The 27,135-nt window shown below is 41.9% G+C and overlaps 1 protein-coding gene across 1 annotated transcript in view; it reads right to left on the bottom strand.

Moving 5' to 3' along the window:
- The window catches only part of SNED1 (sushi, nidogen and EGF like domains 1), a 299,702-nt gene that overhangs the window by 31,262 nt on the left and 241,305 nt on the right, over window positions 1-27,135 (bottom strand). The window contains exons 23-28 of the mRNA XM_029616628.1: window positions 20,026-20,304; window positions 8,862-9,006; window positions 8,448-8,530; window positions 6,667-6,765; window positions 4,995-5,111; window positions 2,650-2,737 (exon numbers count right to left, since the gene is read on the bottom strand). Of these exons, the coding sequence (XP_029472488.1) occupies window positions 2,650-2,737; window positions 4,995-5,111; window positions 6,667-6,765; window positions 8,448-8,530; window positions 8,862-9,006; window positions 20,026-20,304 (811 nt within the window). The remainder of the gene's footprint in view (window positions 1-2,649; window positions 2,738-4,994; window positions 5,112-6,666; window positions 6,766-8,447; window positions 8,531-8,861; window positions 9,007-20,025; window positions 20,305-27,135) is intronic.

The raw sequence follows: 27,135 nt of genomic DNA, 5'->3' as shown, positions 1-27,135 counted from the left end.
AGGCAGTGGGAAAAACGCATCCGCTTCGCCTCCGACCCCGTTGGAACAGTGCTAGCAGAGGAATGTGACTTCTCTGCGGCCAGCAGCCCCGGGGAATGCACGTCTCGGGGCCGCGGGTTGGGACGTGGTGAGGGGGGAGAGGTTGAAACCTCCAACATCCACCCACAGAGGCGCTAAATCGAGAAACCTAGGAGAAAAAGGTCAAAACAAAAATCACAAGAAACTAAATCACAAGAAATTTACCCCACCGGGGAGAGAAATGAAAGGGAAGGAGACAAGTTAAAGACAGAACCGTCTGCAAGCCAATAGAAAATCACTATGCTTGACCCCTTTTTTTTTTTTTTTTTAAATAACTTGATCCATCTAAGTAAAACACAAGAAAAGAAGGAAGAAAGAACAAACTCTCTCCAAGACAGGGGAAGCCAAGGTTCCCCTACTCCTATCTGCTGGAGTCAGAAAGATACTGAGGACTCACAGAGGGTGCACTGGTTTATATGGCAGCACCCTCCGAAGCCTTGTCTGACTCCATCTGCTGGATGGGGGACATAACCCACCATCTGGACTGATCCTGGTACGTGCAGGGAACACCACTTTTTGCTATCAACCAGCACTGGTTATATTGTTTCATTTATTTCAACTGGGATTGATTTTATTGGTAATGTCCAATATAGATCTGAATGTAAATGTGCCTCTGCATTAAAATGGGCCTGTGGTGGTCAATTTATGAGCCCTCCCGACTGCCTGTGGATTGCTTCATAACTTCTAGTGAATATCTACTTAGGTTATTGGTTAGAATCACTTTCTTTGCACAGCTACCACACAGATATGGAGCTCAGGGTTCAGGATGGATTCATTCCCCCAGATAATTAGTGCCAACAATGTATTCATATTCAGCAGAGGGTGAAAGGCATGTTGTGGGGCAACAACAGCACCACTGCAGCAGTTCCCCAGAAATCAATGAGTGACCTGTCCTGAGACAATCAAAATGGCTTCTCCAAGTTAGAGACTAGAATTACAAAGTACCCCTGCCACTATTCTCTCTCCACTTGGCCTACATGCCAACAGTCTGGGATGTGAGAAGAACCAGTATTGTTCCTCTCAGTTCTTGTCCCCTTCATTACAATCCAATCACTCTCCTTCCTACCTCAGTCATGCTACATGGTTTGATTGACAGAAAACATCAGTCCATCGCTTTCAGTCTTTTCAAGCTACCTTTGTCTCGGGCTATCCCTGTTGGAGAAAATCCCTTCATCAGAACCGACTGATGATAACCTCAGCAAATCTGAATGCCATGAAGGTCTTGGAACTCATCTACTTTAATTTAAAAAATATTTCGTGAAGGGGCTAGAACTGTCTTTGCTACCAGCAATTTCAATGTTTTAACCCATTTAAGCACAAAAAAACGCCTTCCTCTTCGATATCCATCGCTTCAAATACAAAAAGGTTTCTTTCTACCTCCTGGTAATAACCTGCAATATGTTTGTACAGAGTGATTAGATTCTCCTTTTGTTTGAGATGGTCTGTCCAGTAGGTTAAGATTTCCCTCCATTCTATTAATTTAGTGGCACACCTACGGGCTGTTTGTTTTTTTTTTCCGAAGGCTAGTGCCAGTCATGAAATAAATACACCAAAGAGTGACCTGACATGGTTTCCCATTGATTGCCTCATTCTTGCAATCATTGTCCTGGCATCATGCACTAATGGTCAGCTTTTGATTCTTCAGAGCACACAGATCCTGATCCTGGTTTGTTCTGACCAGTATCAACCCATTCACTATGTAATTCATCATGACAGACTTCAATGGCATCACACTGATAAATATCAAAATTAGGTCATTACGTACAGCAGTAGCATGCATGCTAGGAATGTGCTAAAGAAGGATGAACATGCTTGAAAGTTTCCCGTGTGACTGAAAAATCGTGTGGTACACATACCGTATTCGGTGATATATCACGTCAAGTCCTATCAACCTGAGATTATACTTCTAACTGTCTAAACAGCTTCCCATTTCATGTGTGACGCTATTGTCTATGAGTAATATTGGTGTCAGTTACTGCTTAGGACATAAGAGTGGCGCCTTGTGACTGGATGAGCTCAAATGCGTGTGACATAATGGTCAGACATGGTGTAAAGGAATGAAAAGAAGGACATCTGCACAGGCAGAAGAACTTGTGAAGCTGAGTAGTTCAGGCCCAGGATTGCAGGCCAGGGCATGCTTCTGAAATCTTAAGAGATGCCCTGGACAGACTGTACAGTTATATTATAAATTAGTCTTTGTTAAGAAAAAAATAAACATTTTAGAACTTTGAAGTTTCAGCAATAAAACGGGAAACCACTTGCAGTTCCTCCAATAATGGAACAATCCCTCTCAGTCAGTCAGAGACTTCTTTTATGCCAGGTTTTTACAAATATATTTATTTAACAGTCTGGTGCCAGAGTACTAAGATAGTACATTTATTTATTTAGCAGATGCTGCTACATTACATTAAGAGCACCTAAGAAAGTCAAAGAAATTCTGATTGGCTGAGAGGCAAGGGCAGATGCTGGCTTGGAGGGTGAGGTGACACAGCATGGGCACGCCAACAATTTAAGGAAACTAACCAGAAGTGTTCAGGCATAGCACCTGAGCATTCCTGCAGAGATACTTACAGGAAGTGACAGACTCCTCCCTCCCAGACAGGAAAAGACTTTGTTTCAGAGTAGAGTCGAGTACAAGAGTGGGGCATCTTCGTACAGACTAAACGAAAACAGAACGGCGGCACAGATTAGAACATTCTGGGAATCAGTCTGCTCACTGTGTTACTCAGCATTCTGTCCCATGACTTCTGCCCAAGAGAAATCCAGCTGAGATTTACCAAAATACCTGGTCAATCAATCCACATTCCTCGACCTCTGCCCAAGGTTCTACAGAGGAGTTCTCATCTAATGCAAACCTTCTGCACTAAGCACATGGCTTTCTTATGGGCAGGATTTATGGTCTCGGCAGACAATTATTCCTGTGTTTTCTGTTTGTAACTTCTGTGTTACAGGATGTGGCTGTTTAGCAGCATACACCAGTAAGATGAATCTCTATAAAACACCCAACCACAATCAATGTCGCTTGATATAAACTCTTATATGTTACCGATTTCTAACGGCACCACCCATGTTATTTATGAACTATATTTACTTTGTTATAGGTGCCCATTTGTAAACCGTTATGATGGTGTATTACTTAATGACGGTATATAAAAACTCTTAAATAAATAATAAAATAAATAAATCTGGGAAGGCAGCCCCAGAACGCTGGAAGTTTTTCCACACTGACAACAGGTGAGATGCAAGCTCTGCCATTAGATGTTTATGAGATTATGCCATTGGTTCATTAAAGAAAGATGAACTGACATGGCTTTCATGTTCTGCTGTGATTCCCCGGGGGACAGTGTACAAGACCTTGGAGTTCTAAAACCATGCAAATCTTTCTTTCCTGTAGTTTTATGTATGCAAAAAAAAAACCTGATTTTAAGTTGTGTGCTACTGCAATGGAAGGGTACATTGAATTAAGCCTAGTAACAACTCAGAAGGATCTGCAACTTATTAAATGCATTTGCATAAGTTCCAGATGATTTTCAGCTGCGTCCTCATTTATTTCCATGGGCACTCAGCAGCAGGGACCTAGAACATCACAACACTAAACAAAAATGTGGGATCTCTGGCAAAAGTAAAAAATGACAATAAAACACATTTTGAAGTTGATTGTTTATGAAGAAAGGACAAGCAAGCAGAAGAGAAATTTAAGATAACAGACTCAAATACATCAGTAGCTCAATTCCTAAAAGCCACAGAAGAGAGAGACTCTCCTTACTTTTTTCTGATTTCACTATCTGCTAAATGGGTCTTACAAAAGATAAAAAGATGCGAGATATTTCCACTGCAACCTGATCACTACCTCTAGATCTGGATCTCCATGTGCTAAAAGGGAAACCTTTGTTCCCTTGTGCCGTGTGCTGCCAATGGCTTGGAATGCATGGGGGTTAACAGCAGAGATTCCATTGCATTCTCGCCTGGGCACAAAGTGCAAAAAAAAGAAAAAATGTCTAGGAGCTCACCCAGAGCACAGTTACTTTATTTCAGGGGTGGCCAACTCCAGTCCTCAAGAGGCACAAACAGGCCTGGTTTTCAGGATATCCACAATGAATATGTTTGAGATATTCAGTGTGTTTATCCTGAAAACCAAGTCTGGAGTTGCCCCCCCTGCCCCGCTTCATTTGATGAGGGAAAAGGGCCCCAAAAGCTATGGAGGTCCATGTTAAAAAATTCACTGAGCGGATAAAATAATTGTCTAATTTTAGCCTAATCTTCTGGCGAATATTCAGCTGAATCTGACCATTTAGGTTTTCAGCTGAATATTTTCCTAAATCTAGCTGGTCAAAATTTGACCAGCAAATTAGGATCGGCTGAGTTTCTTGGCTAAACATATTCAGTTAGGGCTCAAAATCAGGCACCAAGAGGACAAAGCCGCTTACCACTCATCCATCCTCCCCTCCACCACCATCACCACGCCAGGGTTCACTCTCCCTGCCTCCAGATTGCAGTTTGATGCGCTTCCTTCCTACCCTCTCGCCCACCGGACTGTTAAAAAAAAAAAAAAAATGTCCCGCTGGCCACTTCCCTTCTCCCTACAATTTAATTTAAAAAACAAACCTGTCCCTGAGGATTCCTGCTTCTCCCTCCCAGTATTTAAGCTTCAGAAAGATTTTAAAAATTATCACCCCACATCCAGCCCCCTTTTTGATTGGCTCAGTCCGTGTGCACAGCAATTTTATGCACACAGATTTAGCTGATCAGAGGGAGAGAGTTTTACAGGGCAAATTTAACCAGCAAGCTGACAAAATTTTATCCAGTTAAATATTTTGAAAATTGACGTCCTGGTGGGTCACGTTTTTGGAAGGCCTGGAATCTTTTGGGTAGTAGGACCGCCCCCTTGTGATTCATGTACCTCCTCAGTCACTTACCAAGCTCGCAGTGTCTGCCTTTGAACCCCGGGTGGCACTCGCAGCTATAGGATTCGCCCCCTATCACGCAGGTCCCCCCGTTCCTGCAGGGGTTCTCAGAGCATTCATCGAAGTCACCTGCATAAGCAAGGGGCAAGGTTTACGGGTCTACACAGGCTTCTGGAGTAATCCACGTAGGATCTTAGCAGGTACATTCTGTTCTGTCTTGGAGCTTCCAACTGGACTTTATGACATATTGTGTTTGTGACATATTGTGTAATGCATTCTGTTCAGAAGCTATGCCATGGAAATAAAAGACTTGACACCTGCATTCAGACACTGTCTTCTGTTGTTCCTTCTGCCAATTTTTTTCCCATCATACTAACATGTGCCCTTATCCTGTAATCCGATTAGCTTAGCAAGTGTGCTTTAATTATGTAATAATGACTGACAAAGAACAAACTCTCTGGAACTTGCGCCCAGAAGAGCTGGGCCTAACCCCAAACTACTTTCAGTTCAAGACTGACATTTATTGCCAGACTTTTTTTTTTATGGATGTTTTGCTTGACTGCTGGTGGCGCGCACACACCTGAACTATAATGTATCACATATAGTGAAAGACAGTAGCTGGAAATACAAATAGCTTACTCATCAATCTACTGGGCAGATGCTATTTATCTTACCTCTCTATTGTGTTGTTTTATTTGTATCAATGTTTGTTTACTTTTTCTTTGCACAAATGTTACCATCTATATGTGTGTCTGTTTTATTTTACTTGCTATAATGTTATTAGTTTACTTTATTTGCACCAAAGTTAATATCTATCTATATATATATATGTTCTATTTATTATAATCCCTATACCAACCTCAATGCCTATATGAAGCAAGTGCAAAGTCTGCAGTCCCCACCAGCAATGAATTTTCAAAGGGGAAAACTCTGCAGGGAACTTCTTTTTGAAAATTAGCTGGCAGGTGTACCTCTGGACCTGCAAGCTGCCTATGGGGCTTTAACATTTTTCCCATAGAGGATAATTCTCAAAAGGGATCTAGACAGCTGAATACGGAATTATCCGGCTAGCTTCCCTGGGTGGAACTTGCCCTGCACAGAGCAGTTAAATCTAGCCACCTAATTCAGTAAACTTTGGATATGGTTTTCTCTTAACATTTGTATTATTTTTGCTTAATCCTTCAAGGAGATGTTATGAGAAAGTGCATGAATAGGGCATGAAGGAAAACACAGTGCTATCATATCAATGTTTTCTGCTGTGATGTTAGAAACATTCTTACACAGAAAGTCAGCATGTCTCGCAGTACATAACTTTCTAATAGGACACTGCAGTACTGAAGGATGGAGCATGGCCACAGTATGAGAGACAGCACCTTCTAACAGGACACTGCAGTACTGAAGGATGGAGCATGGCCACAGTATGAGAGACAGCACCTTCTAACAGGACACTGCAGTTCTGAAGGATGGATAATGGCCATGATACAAGGGATTGACTTTCTAACATCATGTTATAGTATTGAAGAGTAGATTGTGGCCAGGTTATAAAATGCTGATCCTGCAGCAGCACAGTGCCCCTTGATGCCATGCTGTGATTATCAGATTGAGCAAATGCAGGTTAGGCAGCACAACATATTGTGTTTCGGGTCCTTGCGCAAACTGAGTATTGGCACACTCACAGACTTACTCTCTGTCTTGTTGTTCTCTGGTTCAGAAAGTAGCAGGGCCAGGCTGAGCCGGCTGGTTGTCTCTTCCAGGTTTTCCAGCTTCACTGGAGCTTCTGGTTCTACAATATATTCATGAATCCCATAAATAAGAACATAAGTTTTGCCATGATGGGTCAGGCCAAAGATCGATCAAGCGCAGCATCCTGTTTCCAACAATGGCCAATCCAGGTCACAAGTCCTTGGCAGGATTCCTAAATTCAATAAATTCCATGCTGCTTATCCCCAGGGATAATCAGTGGATTTCCCCAAGTCAATCTTAATAACGGTTTATGGACTTTTCTTCCAGGAAATTGTCCAAACCTTTTTTAAACCCAGCTACACTAACAGCTTTTATCATATCCTCTGGCAACAAATTCTAGAGTTTAATTACCTTTGAGTAGAAAAGTATTTTCTCTTATTTGTCTTAAACATATCACCTAATAACTTCATTGCTAGTCTTTGAAGGCAATGTATCTAATTAAATTGTTCACAATATTATCATCTGTTTCTTGGCTCTCTTGTGTTAGTTGTTGGTTTTATTCGTTTGTCTCTTTATTTTTATCCTGTTTGCATTTTTAGGTAGCATGCTGTGGGGATGGTAGTTTGTGCGCATATATGTCAGCAGGTCTTTGCATTTCTAATTATTGCTTGGTTTATCCCCACAAATCCAAAGGAGTAATGGATCGGTTACCAGCAAATCCAGCCATGCAGTTAACTATCAAGTGTAAGGCATGCCCCAACAAGAAATGTGTGGGAGAAAGCAAACTGGCCCTCCCCCTACAACAAAAATAAAAGATTCACTACAGCCCACACCCCAACAGCACGGCTCCGAGCAGGGCACTCTGGGATGGATTTTCAATGGGATCTAGCTGACTTAACTAAGGAGTTAGCTTGCTAGATCCAGAAGGAGGAAAATTCTTCCTGGGGCAGGATAATGTTGGATTTCCGTGTTAGTCTGGTAACTGTGAACAGCCAAATGGGAGGCCTAAATCTGGCTAGCCAGTACACCACATGCAATGCATGACCTTGACTTAATTTTCTGGTCATCCAATCAAAAACATCAATCAGATTTGTCTCATATGATCTCCCTTTCATAAACCATACTGTCTCAGATCCCGCCTCCTGCTGGATTCAAGATATTTCACTATTAAAATCTAATATCTCTACAGCGATGGTTCTCAACGCAGTCCTCGGGGCACCCCTAGCCAATCAAGTTTTCAGGATATCTACAATGAATATGCATGAGATAGATTTGCATGTACTGCATCCAATACATGCAAATCTATCTCATGTATATTCATCGTGGATAACCATGAAAACCTGGCTGACTAGGTGTGCCTTGAGGACTGGGTTGAGAACAATTGCTCTACAGAACTAACTTTTATTGTACTTGTTATTCTGGTACCTGCTTTGAGCATTTGCACAGAAAGACTGGATAGAAAATTGAATAAATGAAATGAAATGATAATAAAAAAGGCAGCAATTAATTTTAAGGATTTACATGAATTATGAAATGACGTTGACCCAAAGTGTTTGTAAACACAGCTGCCACCTTCCTTTCACGCCTGTATCCCTCCACCTGTCCTTTTCAGTTTTATTATATAAAGCACCTATGAGCTCCTGACTCTGTCTTCAAGAGCACTTTTCAGTGCCTGACTCTGACTGGGCCTGAGCTCTCACAGCATAAAATCTCTCTGGCTAGCACTACCCTGCTTGTAGCATGTCTGCTGTCACTGAGCTCTCAAAACCACAAGATACGCACGTTTTTTCAGTGTGATAGATTTGTTCTGTAAAGTGCCAAATCGGGCACTGATTCGTCCTCTGCCATCCAGTAACTCTGTGAATCTGTAAAAGAGCAAATAACACATGAGTATGCCTGCTGGCACCATATGGGGAAGTTTGTGCATTTACTGTGCACTCCAAGGAACCTGTGCACTCACATACAAACACCCAAACTGTTAAACAGCTATATAACATTGCAGTTGGGTTAACTGGGCACAGAACCCAAGCCCTAGGGTTATCTTGTTGTTCAGCCTCAAGCTCTAATCACCAGATCCTTCCTATTCCTCCTGCATTAAGTGACCAAGACTGGTACTCAGCTGTAGCCTCTTTCTGAATTTTATATGTTTTCATTAATTAAACTTCAGAGTTTGGTTTCTGCAAGTGAGCTGTTTACCGGGGGCCTTGTGATGGTTCTTCAGGGGCATCACGGTCCATTATCAAGTGCACTTCCGGCAGGAATGCTGGGGGATGCCTGTTGCGCAGGATCCTAGAGTGTCCTGTCTGGCTCCATCGCCTGTCCAATGGTCCATCCCTTGGCACTGAGATCATAAAGGAATATGGTTAGCAAGGAAACAGCAAATGAGACATGTCCTACCAGAAACAATCTTACGAATATTCACCAGATACTAAGGGTTACGTCAAAGTGGCATTAGGCTGGAACAGCAAAATACACTGCATGTCTGCTCTTTCAGGTACAGTGTGATCCTCATTCAGTTTTGCCTCATCGGAAATGAAATGTATTCCATTTCACTTTCAGACATATGTAACCTAAAACGTTCAGAACACAGACAGGATGCAGCATTCTTATGATGTTATTTTTTTTTGTTCTTTGGTAGTTTTTCCTTGTCTATTTTATATTGTATTGTTTGTTTTATATTATATTGTTTTATTTTTTTGCTTTATGTAGCTAGCTATCATATTTTATATGTACACTATGGGGCAGATTTTCAAAGGGTTACGCGCATAAGATACACACGTAACCCCTGAAAAGCTGCCCCTGCGCGCGCCGAGCCTATCTTGCATAGGCTCAGCGGCGCACGCAAGCCCCGGGACGCGCGTATGTCTCGGGGCTTGCAAAAAGGGGCGGGGTGTGGCGGGGCCCGGCGGGATTGGCCGGTGCACGTAACTTCTTCAACAAAGGTAAGGGGGGGTTCTAGGTAGGGCTGGAGGGTGGGTTAGGTAGGGGAAGGTGTGGGGGGGGGGGGCGGAAGGAAAGTTCCCTCCGAGGCCGCTCCGATTTCGGAGCGGCCTTGGAGGGAACGGAGGCAGGCTGCGCACCTCGGCGCACGCAAGTTGCACAATTGTGCACCCCATTGCACACGCCAGCCCTGGATTTTATAACATGCACGTGGCTGCGCGCGCATGTTATAAAATCAGGCGTAGATTTGTTCGCGCCGGGTTGTGCGAACAAATCTGCGCCCGCGCGCAGGTTTTAAAATCAGCCCCTATGTTTTTTGTAATTTAATTTTTATTGAAAACAGAAAAAGTGTCCACAATTCAACAACCATCTACAAAATGGATTAACACCCCACCCAATTTCCCTGCCCCATCTATAGTAAAAATACAATACAAATCATATAGATGTCAATATTCAAAAGTCATTTAGCAGATAACTGAAAAGTTATCTGACTAAGGCCTGGATTTATCAAAATGCACTAAATATTGCATGTGATAGAAAAAAGGGCTTTCCTACATACAACCACTGAGAGAGAGAGAATGAGACTAGCCATAATGCCCTCACCCTAGATAGGTATTTATATCTCTATGGGAGGCCCACCTAGTAACTCGAGGTGAGGTTTAGGTATTAGTGTAGGGGTTAGGGGCACTTTGACATTCAAAGTGAGACGTACGAACAGGAACAGTGCTCTCTTGTGAAGATTTGATGACCTTCGGAGTGAGGAAACTCACTCAAAGATGAGATTTGTGCAATGTTCTCTCAACCTAGCTTGATGTTACCCAGGTAGAGAGTCCATAAAGCATATTATGGCTAGTCTCTCTCTCTCTCTCTCTCCTTCAAAACTACTAAATCTGGCATTCGAGAACACAACACACAATAAAGCCTTAACACAGCTTAAAGCTACTGAAAAAGGTGTAGCTAAAAGCTGTGCGATAGGGCTTTGCAAAACAGTGAACCCAGCCCACTCCTCCTCTTTTTCTGATTTGTATCACACCATACGTTATGGTGCTATCGCATGCATCAAAGGCATTTTCGCATATGTTAAAGGTGCTTAACGCATGCAAAAACGTCATAACGCTATTTGATAAATGACCCTGTTAGTGACCACAGCAGTTAAATTAATAATCTGATCCCAAAACAATTAAATCAAAGGACATTGCCACCAGATATGATAGAAAGTACCTTCTCCCTTACATTGGTGCCAACATACCCCATTGGCATTGGGAAATATTGTCAGTATATACCATGTGATAGAAATATTGTCAGTAAGATACCAATAAAAAAGTATTTTGTACTCATATTCAACAACTAAGGATGAAATAGAACTAAACCAGATAGATAAAAAACAAAGATCCTAAACATTTTCTTCCAAGGTTTCCTCCAAATTCCTCTCCCACACCCCCAAATACTTAGGTTTACTTGGTGGAACTCTAGTTAGTAATACATAAAGTTTAGATATTACCCTTTTAAGATTATCAGTTATAGTGCAGTATCCCTCAAACAAGGTCTTCTCCTTGGAGAAGTCCGATTGAACCTTATTTGATCTCATGAAATGCATTAATTGAAAATAAGCAAACCTATCTTGAGGAGCTAGATGAAATTTATCTAGCGCATTATCAAAAGCCAACACATTTTGGTTTACCCAAACCTGTTCAAGTCTACTGAACCCCCATGCTTCCCATCATTGAAATATCTCAGAATCAAGCCTAGACAAAAGATCTGTATTAAATCTAATTGGAGTCTGAAAAAATAACTCCAGGGACACACTAAAGATTTCTTACAGGTGTCCCAAAATTTTATTGTTAAACGTGTACAAGGTGACACTAAGACAAGCCAAATTGGGACCTTTTAGGAGCCCATACTAAAACCATAATAGGAGTTGATCCAGTAGTGCTTGTTCAAGTTGAACCCATTGTTTTGTTTCTGCTCTCTTATGCAAATCCATGATGGCCTTCAACTTGGAGACCAGGTAGTACTTTTTAATGTTTGGAACCCCTAGACGACTTAGATGGGCAATCCTTGGAGGTCTGTGCTGTCAAATTAAAATAAAGATTCTTCTTTGAAAGGTTTTCATAATCTTATCAAGGATATAAATTGGCAATGTCTGAAATAAAGAGTAGAGATATGGCAATATATTCATCTTTATCACTGCTACCCTGCCCAACCAAGACAAGGATGAGTTCTCCCACTTGTGCAAATCTCTGGAGAGGGTTGATAGCATAGGCGAGAAGTTGAACTGTAATAGATCATTCACCTTGGCTTCAATAAAATACCCCAGGTACTTCAACTTCACTGTGGTCTACCTAGATAGGAACTAACACTTCAATTGTTGAGTCTCAGTTTCAGAAAGAGAAATATTAAGTATTATTACTTATCCATATTTATTTAGAACCCAAATACCTTCCCAAACTGTTCAATTTCAGTTACCAATGCAGACAGCGAGGCTTCAGGCTGATGTAGAATGAATAAAATTTCCCCCACTACTGAGATTCCCTCCATCTCTTATTTTCTCCTAATGTATTCCAGCAAAGGGCTCCATATTAAGGGCAAATAACAGTGGTGACAGTTGGCGGTCCTATCTAGTACCACTTCTTACCTTGAAGTTATTAGAATAACCCCCATTAATTTTAATGCATGCCTCTGGAGTAGCATATAGTTTAAGAACCCAACTCAAAAAGTTATTCCTGAATACACTGACCATTGGAAGATCAAGATGGTGGCATGAACTGACTGCGGTTTGGCTGTCCTTTTTTCCTCCATTTCTTGCTTTGGTTTGATTTCTCAATGTCTCCCAAAAGGAAAGGGAAAGTCAGAACTAAGAGAGGCACCAGCTTTTTGAGATGCTCAGCTAGCCAAAATTTCAAGATTGAGATTTATGAGAGATATCAGTCTATAGGAGCCATATAAAGTGGTATTCTTACCTTCTTTAGCTAAGACTTTGATGTCTGCTACATTGGAAGATGCTGTTAATTCTCCCCCCTCCAACAGACAGTTAAACAATTGGGCCAGAGGATTCGCTAAAATATCACAAAAGGTCTTATAGAGGTCAACATTCAGCTGCGAAGCGGCTAGTTAAGTTAGCCGAATATAGCTATCTGGCTAAATTAATGGGGATTTTCAGTGGCGCAGTTGTGCCACTGAATATCCCTAGCTATCATTAGCCGGTTATGTCAAACCAGCTAACTTTAAGACAGTCCTATGGGCCGACCACAGTTAGCCTCATTGGTTAAGTGGCTAACTCTGAATATCGGAGTTAGCCACATAACTTATGCGTCTAACTGTGGCCCAACCTGAAACACCTCTCACCCTCCCCTGGAACATCTCCAACTTATGCACCTAAATTCTCGATGTGCACCTAGAATTTAGGTGCATATGGTGCTGAATTTCCCCGGCTAACCATTTAGACAAATAACTATTTAGTTATCCGTTTAAATGGCTTTTGAATATCGACCTCGTAAAATTTAGCAGAACACCCATCAATGCCAGGTACCTTTCCTGCTGTCAAATCTTTAATGGCTGTGAAAACATGAAAAGTAGTTATCTCTTTATTTAGATGTTCCTGCAACTCAGGACCAACTATGGGAAGATCAATATCTCCCTCTCCAATTGTGTCATCCTCAGCATATAGCTCTTCATAGAAATGTCAAATCGAGCCCCAATTCTAGCATTATCCAGTACATAATTCCCATCTTTATCCTTGATTTTAACTATTTGATTTTGAATGAATCTGGTTTTTTTACTTTTAAGCCAGCAGTTTACTCGACTTATTGCCTGATTCAAAACAGAACTGCTTAACAAGATCTAACAGAAAGGCAATCTCATCAGCAAATAAAAAAATAGAACCCCAGATGTTGGATTTTGTTTATGGAGAAGCTCTAGTTTTTTGATAGACTGCAGTAAGATAGTTTTATTCCTTTCTTTTTCTTTTCTCTGATAAATGGAAAAAGATATCTACCTCTGATGACAGCCTTAAGGCAGTCCCAAAGAAGCATGAGTGTTTCAGCATTGTCATTAAAATGAAGATATTAGAAACATAGAAACATAGAAATGACGGCAGAAGAAGACCAAACGGCCCATCCAGTCTGCCCAGCAAGCTTCACACATTTTTTCTCTCATACTTAATTTTCTAGGATATCCAATTCCACATGCTGGAAAACATCTGCATCATTAAATACACCATCATTAACCCTCCAGAAACGTCTGCCTCTCTCCTTTGGGTGTTCAAGAAAATCCCACCAGACTGGGACAAGATCTGACCATGTAATCGATCCAATATCTTCCCCCACAGTTCAAGCTGCCAATGTTTTTTCACCAAACAGAAATCAATTCTTGAATAAGAATTATGAGGTTTAGAGAAGAGAGAATAATCATGTTCAGAGAGGTACAGCACATGCCATACCTCTCCCAGGTTCCACCTATCCATTAGCTTTTTAAGCTGTGCTCTGTGCGGCTTGGCCATTAATCTCATCCCTGAGGAATTATCCAATGATGTTACTCAAGTTAAATTAAAATCACCCCTCATGATTATTTGGCCGCTGGGGCAATCCAACAGAACCTTTTCCATGGCCTTAAAGAAAGTCCCTTGATACGCATTAGGACAATAAGTATTAACCAAAATATTCATTTCAGAATGAATGACTAACTGAATGATAAGAAATCACCCTTCTGTATCTTTAATAGTTCTTTCATTTCTGCATTAAACTTGTTGGACACAATAATTCCCCCTGTATTTATTCCTAGATGCTAGAAATATGGCTCGATATTTCTCTGAGTACAGTAATCTTTCATCACGCTTCTGGAGATGGGTCTTCTGAATGAATAGAATCATAGCCTTTAAGGAAACTGCTTCTTTAAAGGGATAATTCAAATACCTTACATTTAATGTTACTATTTTAATTTCTGCTATATACAAAATGAGAAAGATTAAAGTCAATATAAGTGATAGACAAGTATATCCCTGGACATCATTCATATCAATAACCACCCATTCCCCAATAACCACCCAATGTAGTTCCTTTAAACCAGCAACCTTCCCACCCAGCCCCCCATCCTCCACCCTCTGATACCTTCCCCCACCCCTATTCCATGATCTGCACTAAAAGGCCAGACAACTAGCTCTCTTAGTGGAATGGAGGCACCACATCATAACCCACTGTCCCAAGAAACATTACAAATTTAAAAGGTACAAATAAAGAATGATCTGCGTTGCAACCTAGCACTCAGCAACTTTCCCTGAATAAAACCCCAACCATTCAGAAATTAGAAAAGCTGGCATAGATCATCAGATATCTAATCACCTCCATTCAATAGTCTCAACAAATATAGATAAAAGAAATGAGTTTAAAACTTTAGACTATAAAGTTGTTTATTGGAATGAGAAGAGCCCTCATGATCTTCAAGTATTCAAATCCTTGGGAGAGGCAGATCCTTCTGAATTCCACCATAGCCTTCTGCCACCTTTTCCCACTCTCTGCCATTTAGGTAGATCATTTTTCATAAATCCTGTATTAACATAAGAACATAAGAACATCCCTTACTGGGTCAGACCAAGGGTCCATCAAGCCCAGCATCCTGTTTCCAACAGTGGCCAATCCAGGCCATAAGAACCTGGCAAATACCCAAAAACTAAGTCTATTCCATGTTACTGTTGCTAGTAATAGCGGTGTTATTATCTAAGTCAACTTAATTAATAGCAGATAATGGACTTCTTCCTCAAGAACGTATCCAATCCTTTTTTAAACACAGCTATACTAACTGAGATCTGCTAATAAAGCTCTACTAACTATCCCCTCTGTCAAAACAGTCCGCCTCATGCAAGTAAGGGAAAGAGCATTATCACTGGCTGGCCCCATGCTATGGAACACCATGCCACTCGAAATAAGGCTGCAGAGAAATTTGAAAATATTCAAAACCAATCTAAAAACCTGGCTGTTTAAACAAGCTTTTTATAAAGATAAAGAGAAGGAGAAACCAGTTGATTGATAAGGACGCACCAAACTAGAACTTGTTACTTGTAACCTACAAATGCATATTAATGTTAAATTCAAGCCGCCTAATATGTTCCCAACAGACAAGCTTAACTTACACACATAGTTTATTGTATTAAATTGTTACCGTACTATGATGGCACATGATTAATTTGTAATCTATACCACTCACATTTTCATTATCGTGCCTTGCTGTAAACCGTTGTGATGGTTATCTAACTTAACGACGGTATAGAAGAGTTTTTAAAAAAATAAATAAAATAAATAACTGCACTAACCACATCTTCTGGCAACAAATTCCAGAGTTTAATTGTGCGTTGAGTGAAAAAGAACTTTCTCCGATTAGTTTTAAATGTGCCACATGCTAACTTCATGGAGTGCCCCCTAGTCTTTCTATTATCCGAAAGAGTAAAAAACCGATTCACATCTATCCGTTCTAGACTTCTCATGATTTTAAACACCTCTATCATATCCCCCCTCAGCCGTCTCTTCTCCAAGCTGAAAAGTCCTAACCTCTTTAGTCTTTCCTCATAGGGGAGCTGTTCCATTGCCTTTATCATTTTGGTCAGCCGTCTTTGTACCTTCTCCATCACAATTATATCTTTTTTGAGATGCGGCAACCAGAATTGGTCACAGTATTCAAGGTGCGGTCTCACCATGGAGCGATACAGAGGCATTATGACATTTTCCGTTTTATTCACCATTCCCTTTCTAATAACTCCCAACATTCTGTTTGCTGTTTTGACTGCCGCAGCACACTGAACCGACGATTTCAATGTGTTATCCACTATGATGCCTTGATCTCTTTCTTGGGTAGTAGCACCTAATATGGAACCTAACATTGTGTAACTATAGCATAGGTTATTTTTCCCTATATGCATCACCTTGCACTTGTCCACATTAAATTTCATCTGCCATTTGGATGCCCAATTTTCCAGCCTCACAAGGTCTTCCTGCAATTTATCACAATCTGCTTGTGATTTAACTACTCTGAACAATTTTGTATCATCTGCAAATTTGATTACCTCACTTGTCGTATTTCTTTCCAGATCATTTATAAATATATTGAAAAGTAAGGGTCCCAATACAGATCCCCGAGGCACTCCACTGCCCACACCCTTCCACTGAGAAAATTGTCCATTTAATCCTACACTCTGTTTCCTGTCTTTTAGCCAGTTTGTAATCCACAAAAGGACATCGCCACCTATCCCATGACTTTTTATTTTTCCTAGAAACCTCTCATGAGGAACTTTGTCAAATGCCTTCTGAAAATCCAAGTACACTACATCTACAGGTTCACCTTTATCCACAAGTTTATTAACTCCTTCAAAAAAAGTGAAGCAGATTTGTGAGACAGATTATGCTCCATAGCCACTGAAACAGCAATATCCACCGCTCGTAGGATTTTTGCCATCTCCGACACAGTCTTGACCCTTGATGCGAGTCCACTAATCGTAAATGCCAGTCCAAAGGGATACATCCACTGTTAACATATGTTTTCTTTTCTCAGTATGGTGGTGATGGGCCCCACCTCTTTTACATAAGGGACAGGTCATTATAAATGCCAGTGGTATGACCATCCTAGTTGACGGAGCCTAGTTTTCTCGTTTGTGCCATCACTTTCTCTTTTATCAAGAAATTATGGAAACATGCTATTATGTCCCGGGGGGGGGGGGGGGAGCATTTCTGGGAGCTGGACCCAATGGATGATGAACTCTATCAGTTTTAATCGCATGTTCCTACAAATCTGTTGCACCACCATCACAAATTTTCATAATCAGACATTCCTGGTAGACCACAAATACATAGGTTGGACCGATGGGACTGGTTCTCTAATCCTTGAGTTTGTCTGACATTTCTTTATTGGTTTTTCCCATTTTCTACAGCACTTTATTTAGCTGTGTACTAGATAAGGCCTGATCTTCCACTTCCACCTTAACCTCCACCCTCCTTCCAAAATTTGAGCGCTCACTATGGAGTTCCACCACATTTTCCAAAACTGCTTCTTTTACCAACTAGATCTCTTTCATAAGTTCACAAAAGCTGATTTTAAAATCATCACGGGTGAAAACATCACCATTAGGGGAGCTAGACACAGCACCCCTCATCTTGGAGAGACAGAGACACAGACACTGTCTATAAGGCCTTCATAGTAGTCAAGTATTTATATCTCTATAGGAGGACCAGCTAATAGCGCGAGGTGAGGTGTTCGTGGTGGTATAGGGTTTAGCGGCCAGTTTTTCATGCAGAGCAAGAAGTAAGAACAGCATAGTACAGCTTGGTGAAGATTTGATGTCATTAGGAGTGAGGAGTGTCTTACAAAGATGACATTTCTACTATGTTCTCTCACCCTAGCTTCATGGACTCTATAACAGGATACCATAAAGCTAGGGCAAGATAACATAGTACAAAAATTCACCGTGTGATAGCATATTGTCCCTCATTTTTGTAAATCCTGCCCAAACTCCTCCCTAATCCTGCCCCTTCCCAAAATTTGCATTCGCATGCGTTATGGCACTAGCACATGCGTTAATGCATTATCGCGTGCATTAACGCCATAACGCATTTTGATGAATAACTCTATAAGTCTTACATGCTGTAGAATTGGAGTAATACATTGAAAAATTGCTAATTTAAGAGGTTACAGTGGGGAGCTCAAATCTTAGGCTGCCATACGGTGTGGTGATGTCACTTCCCTCCCCATCCATATGTATACCACTTTGATGTAAACTCAAACTGCAGAATATTAAATAATAAATGAAAGCTACATCATACAGCTCTACACCCAGCTTTTGCCCATTGCATCCCAAATAGACATACCAGGGTAAGTGATTATGTGGGGTCATTGTAAGGAATTGGTGAGGCAGTCTTGCATTTTCAAGTCCTGTTTAAATGTTTTGTTGAGAAACTCCCAGCAAGCTTTAAAATAAGATTCCAAAATGAGAAGCATTCAATGTATGCAGCCTCCCTCTCCTCTTAACAAGAAGCATATTGCAGCCCATGAAATGTATGAAGCCTATCCTTTCCTCAACAAGAAGCTGCACAGCTATGTGAAATGTAGAGTAATTTTCCTCACCCACTAAGAAGCGCTTTACAGGAAGCTTTCTCTTTTCCGACCAAGAAGATTTCTGCAGCTATGTGCCGTATGGATATCCATCCTCTGGGTAGGCAGCAGCATATCATGAGGTCTACAGTAAGTAAGCCTATGAAGTTTATAATTGATCATGGAGCTGGTAGTTTGTGCAGAGACAGAGGAGGGATGATGGATGCTGGGTGCAGTAGGGATGGGCTCCTGCTGCCTCAGTTATTAGAAAGAGAAGCCAAAGTGGGAGGCAGAAGGGGATAGACGAGGGGTCACTGGCTGGTGCTCAGAGGAGAGGAAAAAGATACCAGGAAGCAAAGCCTAATATCTGAGCTGTTGACCAGTCATGTGCTTCTTCCCTCCCTCTCATCTTGGCTGTATTCTTGAATCTCTGTTCAGTCCTCACATCTCTACTCTCTTCCAGGCAGAACCCATTTATTCTGACATCCATTGAAGATTTGCTGTCCTGTGCAATTACACATGCTGCACATTCATCAACATTCCCTTTCGGTGTAACACCAGTACCCATGTTGTGTGTAACACAAGCATACCAGCCATGTTCCATCAAGTGCTATATAACAGTTCCTGTGTGCATAGCACCATCGGACCACCAAAGTACAGTACCACACTTCTGTGTTTAATATTAACATTTCCCTAATTACAGCACCATCTCCTCTTCTGTAAGTTGTACAAAAATCCTTTGAAAGTACCTACCAGGAAATACTCTTTGTATATCAACTACATTATCATTGATGACCTGCATAGAAGCATAACACCAACAACTCTGTGTAGCACAGGTGCCCCTACTAATTACAGCACTGGCACTCTCCAGGTGTAATACCAGTGCCCCCTCCAATTACATTAGTAGCACTGCTATCGGGTATAACACCAGTATCTCCTTCCTCAATCCCTATCAGGTGTAACACCAGTGCCCTCCCACCCCCAAATACAGCATTAAAATCTATCTAGTATAAGACCAGTGCTCCCCTCTCTCAATAACAGCACTGACATCCCTATCAGGTGTCACACACTTGGCTTCCCTCCCTCAAAAACATCAATGACTTCTCTATCAGGTGTAAAGTCAGTTTCCCCCACCAATTAGAACACTGGCAGCCCTATTAGGTGTAACACCAATGTTCCCTTCCTCAGTAATAGCAGATGTAATATCAGTGTCCCCCTCCATCCCTCATAATAGCATTGGCATGCCTAGCAGATATAATGCCAATGCCCTCTCAAGCCTAAAGCATTATTCGTAAAATATAAAAATGATACATCCCTCATATTTTAAAGATGATCAAAGATCTGCACTTACGGGTCATGGCATGGAGTTGGGCGGGGTCACTGTGAACTTGTCCTTGCTCTGTATTCTGAACTGCTGTTACCGACAGGCGGTACCTTTGACCCGGAAGCAGATCTCGCACGGTGTAAGATGCTATCTTCCCGCTGGGCAGATATCGACTCCTGGAGCTTTGATTGGTAGTGACATTGATGATGTAACTATCCACGGAGTCCAGCGATGGCCGTTCCCAGGTCAGATGTATGGAAGAGGTAGAGATTCTGGACGCCGTGAGGTTTCTGGGAGGAAGAGGCCCTGCCCCATCAGAGGAAAAACATTTGAGAACAATTGAATAAAGATCATGATCTTCATTGGTCCTTTCACCGAAGCTGACAGTGGAGGGACCAATTGCCTGCCAGAGATAGGGAAGCCCAGCCAGCGGAGGTAAGGTCTTGCTGGGCGTTGCTGGGGGGAGGAGGAAGAATTTGAAGGGCTCTGGGCAGTTTAGAGGGGTATATGGGGGGGGGGGGGGGTTCAACTAACATTTTGTTAAGGTGAGAGAGAGGGTAGCAGGGTATTCGGGAGGGCAGGGGGAGTTCCATTCCAATCAGTGAGAAGGAGGGGACTCACCCGGTCGATCCAGCTCGGCCCGCTCAAGTGGGGTTCAGTGGCTTCCTCAAGTGGGGTTCAGTGGCTTCCTCTTATCGTGGGAACTTTACCTCCTGCCTCTGACCAAGCATTACATTTCCTGTGGTAAAAGGAGGCATGCCAGGCAGCCCCCCCACTAGCACACCTCCTTGCATTGCAGGGTAATAGATAATAAGGCTTATTACTTTAAAATTAGCATGAGCATGCTAACCTTGCCACAGGTTTTATAATGCTGATCTTTCCAGCGCTAAAATCCCTATTACATAACGGGCTTAGGATAGCGCCAAAAAACCCACGATAAAATAGGAGTTAAAATCCAGGAAACGTCAGCGTGGCTTATTCAATCGGCCTCTAGATTATGTAAGAGAGTTGCACACAAGTTGCAGATGTAATTCTAACAATTTGAATATACCATTGCCATCACAATTTTTTAAAGACGAGAGCTGCAATCCCAAACTAGAAAATTAGCATACATTCTGTACAAGTGCATGGGAACTGTAGCCTGTGTTTATACACAGGGAAAGAGTGCACGATTGCTTTTGATGTGTTATGTAAGACTAGAAGGGAAAAGGTCTATTGCAGCTAGTTTTCCTGTTTTTCCTTATTTTAAAAGCAATGTCAAAACTGGGCTGACCCCCTAGTTCAGGTGCTGCAGTTCAGGGCCTGTGTTCAGATTCCTTGTCTGTTGGGGTGGGAGAGGCCTGGGCACATCAAGGAAGGAGGAAGGAGAGTGGTTACAAGAGCGGCTCAGTGGGTGTAACTTGGGGCAGCGATGGTTACTTACTGCAGCCCAGGCATAGTGTCTGGGGAGGGAGATCGAAGATGGAAGGGGAAATTCATTGGGGACCAGGGGGTGAGAGTATATATCTACGCAGATGATATTCACATTTCAGCACCCTGGCAAATCTGGCAGGAGTCTGTTACAAAACTTAATACTGTGGAATAAGGGATTACTAAATGGATGTATGCCAATCATTTAAAGATGAACGAAAAACAGAAATTCTTTGGATAAGTCTTTCTCCCTTTTCCGATCAATTTGCCAAGCTTAGAAATGAATCTGTCCACAGAGGTGAAGAGTCTGGGAATTTGGATTAAATCCAAACTTATTTCTGAAACTCGGGTCATGGCACTTGTGAAAAGAGCTTGTTTTAGTGTACGTTTAGTGAAAAAGCTGTGCCCATTCTTGTGCTCTCAAGATTTGAGAACAGTGATGCAATCATTTGGTGCACCTAGAAATACTGGAACTCAATCTATTTGTGTCTTCCAATAGTTTTATTGAACAGACTGCAACTCGTTCAAAATACAGCTGTGAGAATTTTTATCAGGCATAAGCCATGGGGGACAGCAACATCATTGTTAGCAGCTTCCTATCGCTGCACAAATTCAATTTAAAACACTATTGTCAGTTTACAGCAGCCTAGCTGGGAATAGTCTGAAATATTTGATAGATACGATTAGCTGGTATACAGTTATGTACAAAAGTTTGAGTATTCCTGGTCAAATTGTATGTTTCAATGGATCTCTAAGTGAACAGAAGTTGACACAACCTCTACATGGTACAAAGTTAAACAGCAATAAAGAAAAAAAATCTTCTTTAAACTGCTATTCACTCAAAAGTAACAATGACATTCAAATACTTAGTAGATCATCATACTTAGACACTTGGAATTCCATATTAAAAAATAGCTGGTTATAGAAGTCTGCTGGATAAACATATCCGGTTAACTTAGTAGAGATATTCAGCAGTGCACTCGAGACCACTGAATATACCTGGATAACTTTTTAGTTAGCTGGATAAGTTTATCTGGCAAACTTTATTCTTGCTTAATGGCAGTTTTAACTTATCTGGCCAACTTAGGCCTAGATTTATCAAAATGTATAAATATAGCGGAAATAGCACCCGCGATGAAAAAAGGGGGCATGGTTAGGCTAATTTCCATGCTCCCACATCAGTAATTTCCACAAGGTTTGATAAATGTATTGCACCTACGCTGATCAATGCACCACAGAGTGTGTTACTGGGAACAGGTTTTTATCGCAAATGCCAGAAAGAGAGAGAGAGAGGGAAAGAGAACACCTGAGGGAGAATAATATGTCACTCTACTATTTGTACCACTGTAAAAGGGGGGCACTTTTAACTCAGAGAGAGGTTTGGGGGGCAGTTTTACATACACAGTAGGAGGTACGAACAGCAAAATTGACATCACTGCAGATTTTCTGCCATTTGGAGCGATGAAAGGTACAAGAGGAGTTGATTTGTACAGGGCACTCTCTACCTAGCTTGTTGCACTCTCTACCTACCTTGTTTGACGCTAAGTAGAGAGTGCATTGTATAAATCAATTCCTCTTGTACCTTTCATGCATCAGTGAAAGTAACCAGTTTACCAATTAGTCTACCAGTGCACCCAGTCCTTTTGCAGTTCATATAGACCTTCCCGATTCTTCAGCTTGAGCTTCCCTAAGTTCACCAAGACCTCTCACCCAACCAATCATACACAAACATGTTTAATATCACTTACGCAAGATAATTAGCAGGTGTAGAATTACACAAGTAGATTGGCAAATCTACTCATGTAAGATGAAATTTAAACTTATCAGTTAATTTCATTTCCTTGAGTCCTGGCAGACCAGTCCATATAAATGCGAATACACTCGCTCATCTCTAGATGGAGGCAGAGAACTTCTTCCTTCTTTTTCTGACTTCAGCCAATATATTCTGGGATAGCAGGGTACACCTTCAGTAGCCTATTGCTCTAGCTTCCTATCCTTGTATTACTGCACACTTGCTCCTCCTTTATTCATTACCTTTATCTACAAGAGTTAAAAGAGGCAATATCAAAAGAGAAAAAGAAAATAAGCTCATATACTTATCTAGATTACCAACAGGTTCTTCAGTTCTTCTTTCTCTGGTATCCCCCTTTGCTTTTTTCACTGTGAAGAAAAGGTGAACTTACGTTATATCTACATTTTTTTTTTCTTAATTCACAGCCGAGAATATCAGCAGTGAGAGAGGGAACCTTGCCTCTCTATTCCTTAATTCAATTCTTCTCCCTTTCCATTTTCCACAGCAAGAGAGAAATGGAAAAAATAAAAGAAAAATAATTCTCCCTATTAGTTTTCTCCTCTGGGGAGGGTTCTGGACTGGTCTGTCAGAACTCAAGGAAAGGAAATTAACCGGTAAGTTTAAATTTCACCTTCCTCTGCATTCTGCAGACCAAGCCAGACAAATAAGATGTGCCCAAGCAGTGCCTACCCTGGGTGGGATGAGGTCTCAATAGCCCCTAAAACCTTTCCACCAAAGGCTGCCTCCTCTTTTGCTTGCAGGTCCAGCCTATAATGCTTTATAAATGAATACAAAGATGACCATGTGGCTGCCCTGCAAATATCCTGAGAAGACATTAACTTGTGCTCTGCCCATGATGTGGCCTGGAACCTCGTCTTTGGCCTTTAATCTGGGTGGATTTTGTCTGCTTTCCCCAATGTAAGCTGCTATAATTGCTTCCTTGCAAAACTTCTTGCAATGGATGTTTTGGATGCCACCTGGCCCCTTTTTTGTCCCCAAACAGGAAAAACAACCTGTCTGACTTCCTAAATTCATTTATAATCCTAAAATATCGCAATGGAGCTCCCCTGATATCTGGTAGATGGAAGCTTTTCTTCGTTCTAACACACTCTAATCTCCTGAAAGCTGGAAGATATATTTCCTGGTTGATATGGAACTCCAACACTACTTTAGGCAGAAAGGCCAGGACTGTGCGGATTGTAACCCTGTCCTTGTAGAATGTCAAGTAGGGACACCTACAGGACAGTGCCTGGAGCTCTGAAACCCTTCTGCCTGAGCAGATTGCCACCAAAAATATTGTCTCCAACAACAAGTCCTTTATCAATGTTTCCCTTAGGGGTTCAAAACATGCTTTTATTAAGGCCCTCAACACCAGGCTAAGGTCCCATGCTGGCACTAACTGCTGAATCGGGGAATCCACATGTTTTACTGTCCTGAGGAAATGAGATATATCCAGATGGGTACTTACCAATGTTCTTTCCATTAGGCTTCTAAAGCATGTTAATGCTGCAGCTTGTACTTTCAATGAATTCAATGCTAAACCCTTGTCCAGGTCTTCATATAGGAAGCCTAGAATTGTTCATACCTGTGATTAGAACACAGCAACACCTTTCTCCCCGCACCAAGTCTCAAACAGCTTCCAGACCCTGCCACATGCCAAGGATATAAATTGTATTCTCATTCTCCAAAGGATCAAGACTTCTGTTTCTCAGCTTTCTCCTTTCAATAGCCAAGCTGTAAGCCAATAAGGACTTGAATCGTCAATCACCATCAGACCCTGGTGGAGAAGGCCATTGGTGTCTGCTGAGTGGCCTTTCCCTGTTCAGTCTTACCAGTCTGCATACCATGGATGTCAGGGCCAGTCTAGTGCTAACAGAATGATCCAGCTGTTATGGTTTGTTATCCTGCAGAGCGTCCTTGCAATCATTGGACAAGGAGGAAACACAAAGTATTTTGTCCATTGGCCATGGCTGAATCAACACATCTATCCCTTCTGAACCTTTTTCTTGAGTTTGGCTGAAAAATTTTCTGGCCTTGACATTCTGATGTGTGGCCATCAGGTCCCATTGGGGCTGGCCCCAGGTCTTTACTATGCTCACAAACACCTTTTTGGACAGTTCCCACTTTCCTGGATCCAGTATGTGCCATCTGAGTTAGTCCGCCTACCTGTTTTCTGTTCCTGCTATATGACTCACCCAGCACATTAGGCTCCCCGTCTCCTTCTCTAACTGTGGCCTCTGAGTGTCCCCTTGCCTGTTCACATATGCTACCACTATAGACTGTCCGATAGCACTCTTACAGCTTTTCCCCTAACCCTGAGGAGAAAGCTATCGATGTTCAGCCTGATTATTCTTATTCTTAGCTGATTTATCATCCAGGCGGCTTCCCTTATTGACCACTTGCCCTGTGCTACTTGCCCTTTGCAATGGCCCCCCACCTCACCAGGCTGACATTGGTTGTCAATGTCACCCACTTTGGTGGATCCATGCTTATCCATGTTAACAAATTGATATCATTCAACCACCACCAGAGGCTCACCCTGGTCTCCGATAGTAGAACAAGCTTCTTCTTGTAACTTTGACACTGAGGGGACCAGTGTCCTTTTGCAAAGGATGCATGTGTGCCCACGCCTAGAGGACCAGATCTATGGCAACAGCTATTGATCCTAGCACTTGCAGGTAGGCTGTTGCCTTGGGATTCCTGCTTGCCATCAATTTCTTCACCCAGGCTTACAGCTTTGAGATCCTCTCCCAAGTCATGAAGGCCTTCCCTAACTTCATTTTGAAGTGTGTCCCCAGATACACCAGGAATTGTGAAGACTTTGTTCGCTACCCAACCCGATGCCTCCAAGGACAGTCTCACCCTCAAGGTGGATTACTTGCTCTCTAGCCTCCACTTGGCTCTTACCAGCCAGTTGTCTAAATAAGGGTATACCAGAATCCCTTTCTTTCTTATTGCCACTGCCATTACTACCATAACTTTGGTAAAGGCACCGTGGCCAAGCCCAATGGCATGGCCTTGAATTGACAGTGGTTCCCCAGGACTGCAACCCTCCAGATAGCTCTGGTGTGCTTCCCTAATGGGAATATGTAGATATGCTTCTGCTAGATCTATTGAGGTAAAGAACTCCCCTCTTCTTATTGCCCCCATCACTGATCTCAATGTTTCCATCCTGAAATGGGATATCCTGAGGTAGCTGTTCACACTTTTTAGGTCTAATACCTCGAGTCCAGTAGTACCACTTCCAAGTGGAGCAGTTTCTCTACTATTGACTGAACAGTTCCTTTTTTTATTGGGAAGCTGCTTGGGAACATTAGGTGTTTGTCAGGTATAGGGGCGGCCAGTTCGAGAGCATATCCCTGTCAAATAATCTCTAAGAACATTTGGTCCGTCATAATATGGATCCATGCCTCATATAACCTGATTAGTCAGACGCCTACTGGAAGAAGTGAGGAAATCTTCATTTGGAACCTCTAAGAGGTCCTATAACTCAGGAGGCTCTCTATTTGCTTCTCTTCTGACTACCATGACAAAAATCAGCCTAACTTTAGTCCCCTTCCCTTGTGGGTATGACCCCTTAGCTGGCCTATATTACCTTGAGTCTTTGGGGTAACCCTTAAAGGTTCTTACTTCCACCTGGCCTTGGTCTTCCGGCAATCTCTGAGATTCAGAATCTCCTAGATTCTTCACCAATTTTTCTAGATCTTCCCCAAATAATAGGCCTTTAAAGGGTAGCCTGCTTAGAAGAATCTTGGAGGGCGAATCAGCCACCCACTGTTTTAGTCACAGGAGCCTTCTTTCCATAACCACTGTAACTACTTGTTTGGATAAGGTCCAAATTAGATCATATAACATGTCCTCCATGAACGCTGCCCTGACTCTACCTTGGTAGTTTTCACATCTTCATCAATGTCTACTTCACCTTTACCTACACA

Source organism: Rhinatrema bivittatum, chromosome 9 (genome assembly GCF_901001135.1).
Source record: "Rhinatrema bivittatum chromosome 9, aRhiBiv1.1, whole genome shotgun sequence".
In the NCBI taxonomy this organism is placed as follows: Eukaryota; Metazoa; Chordata; class Amphibia; order Gymnophiona; family Rhinatrematidae; genus Rhinatrema; species Rhinatrema bivittatum.
Note: the sequence above shows the minus strand (reverse complement) of the source record. Positions and strands in the feature narration are given on the sequence as shown.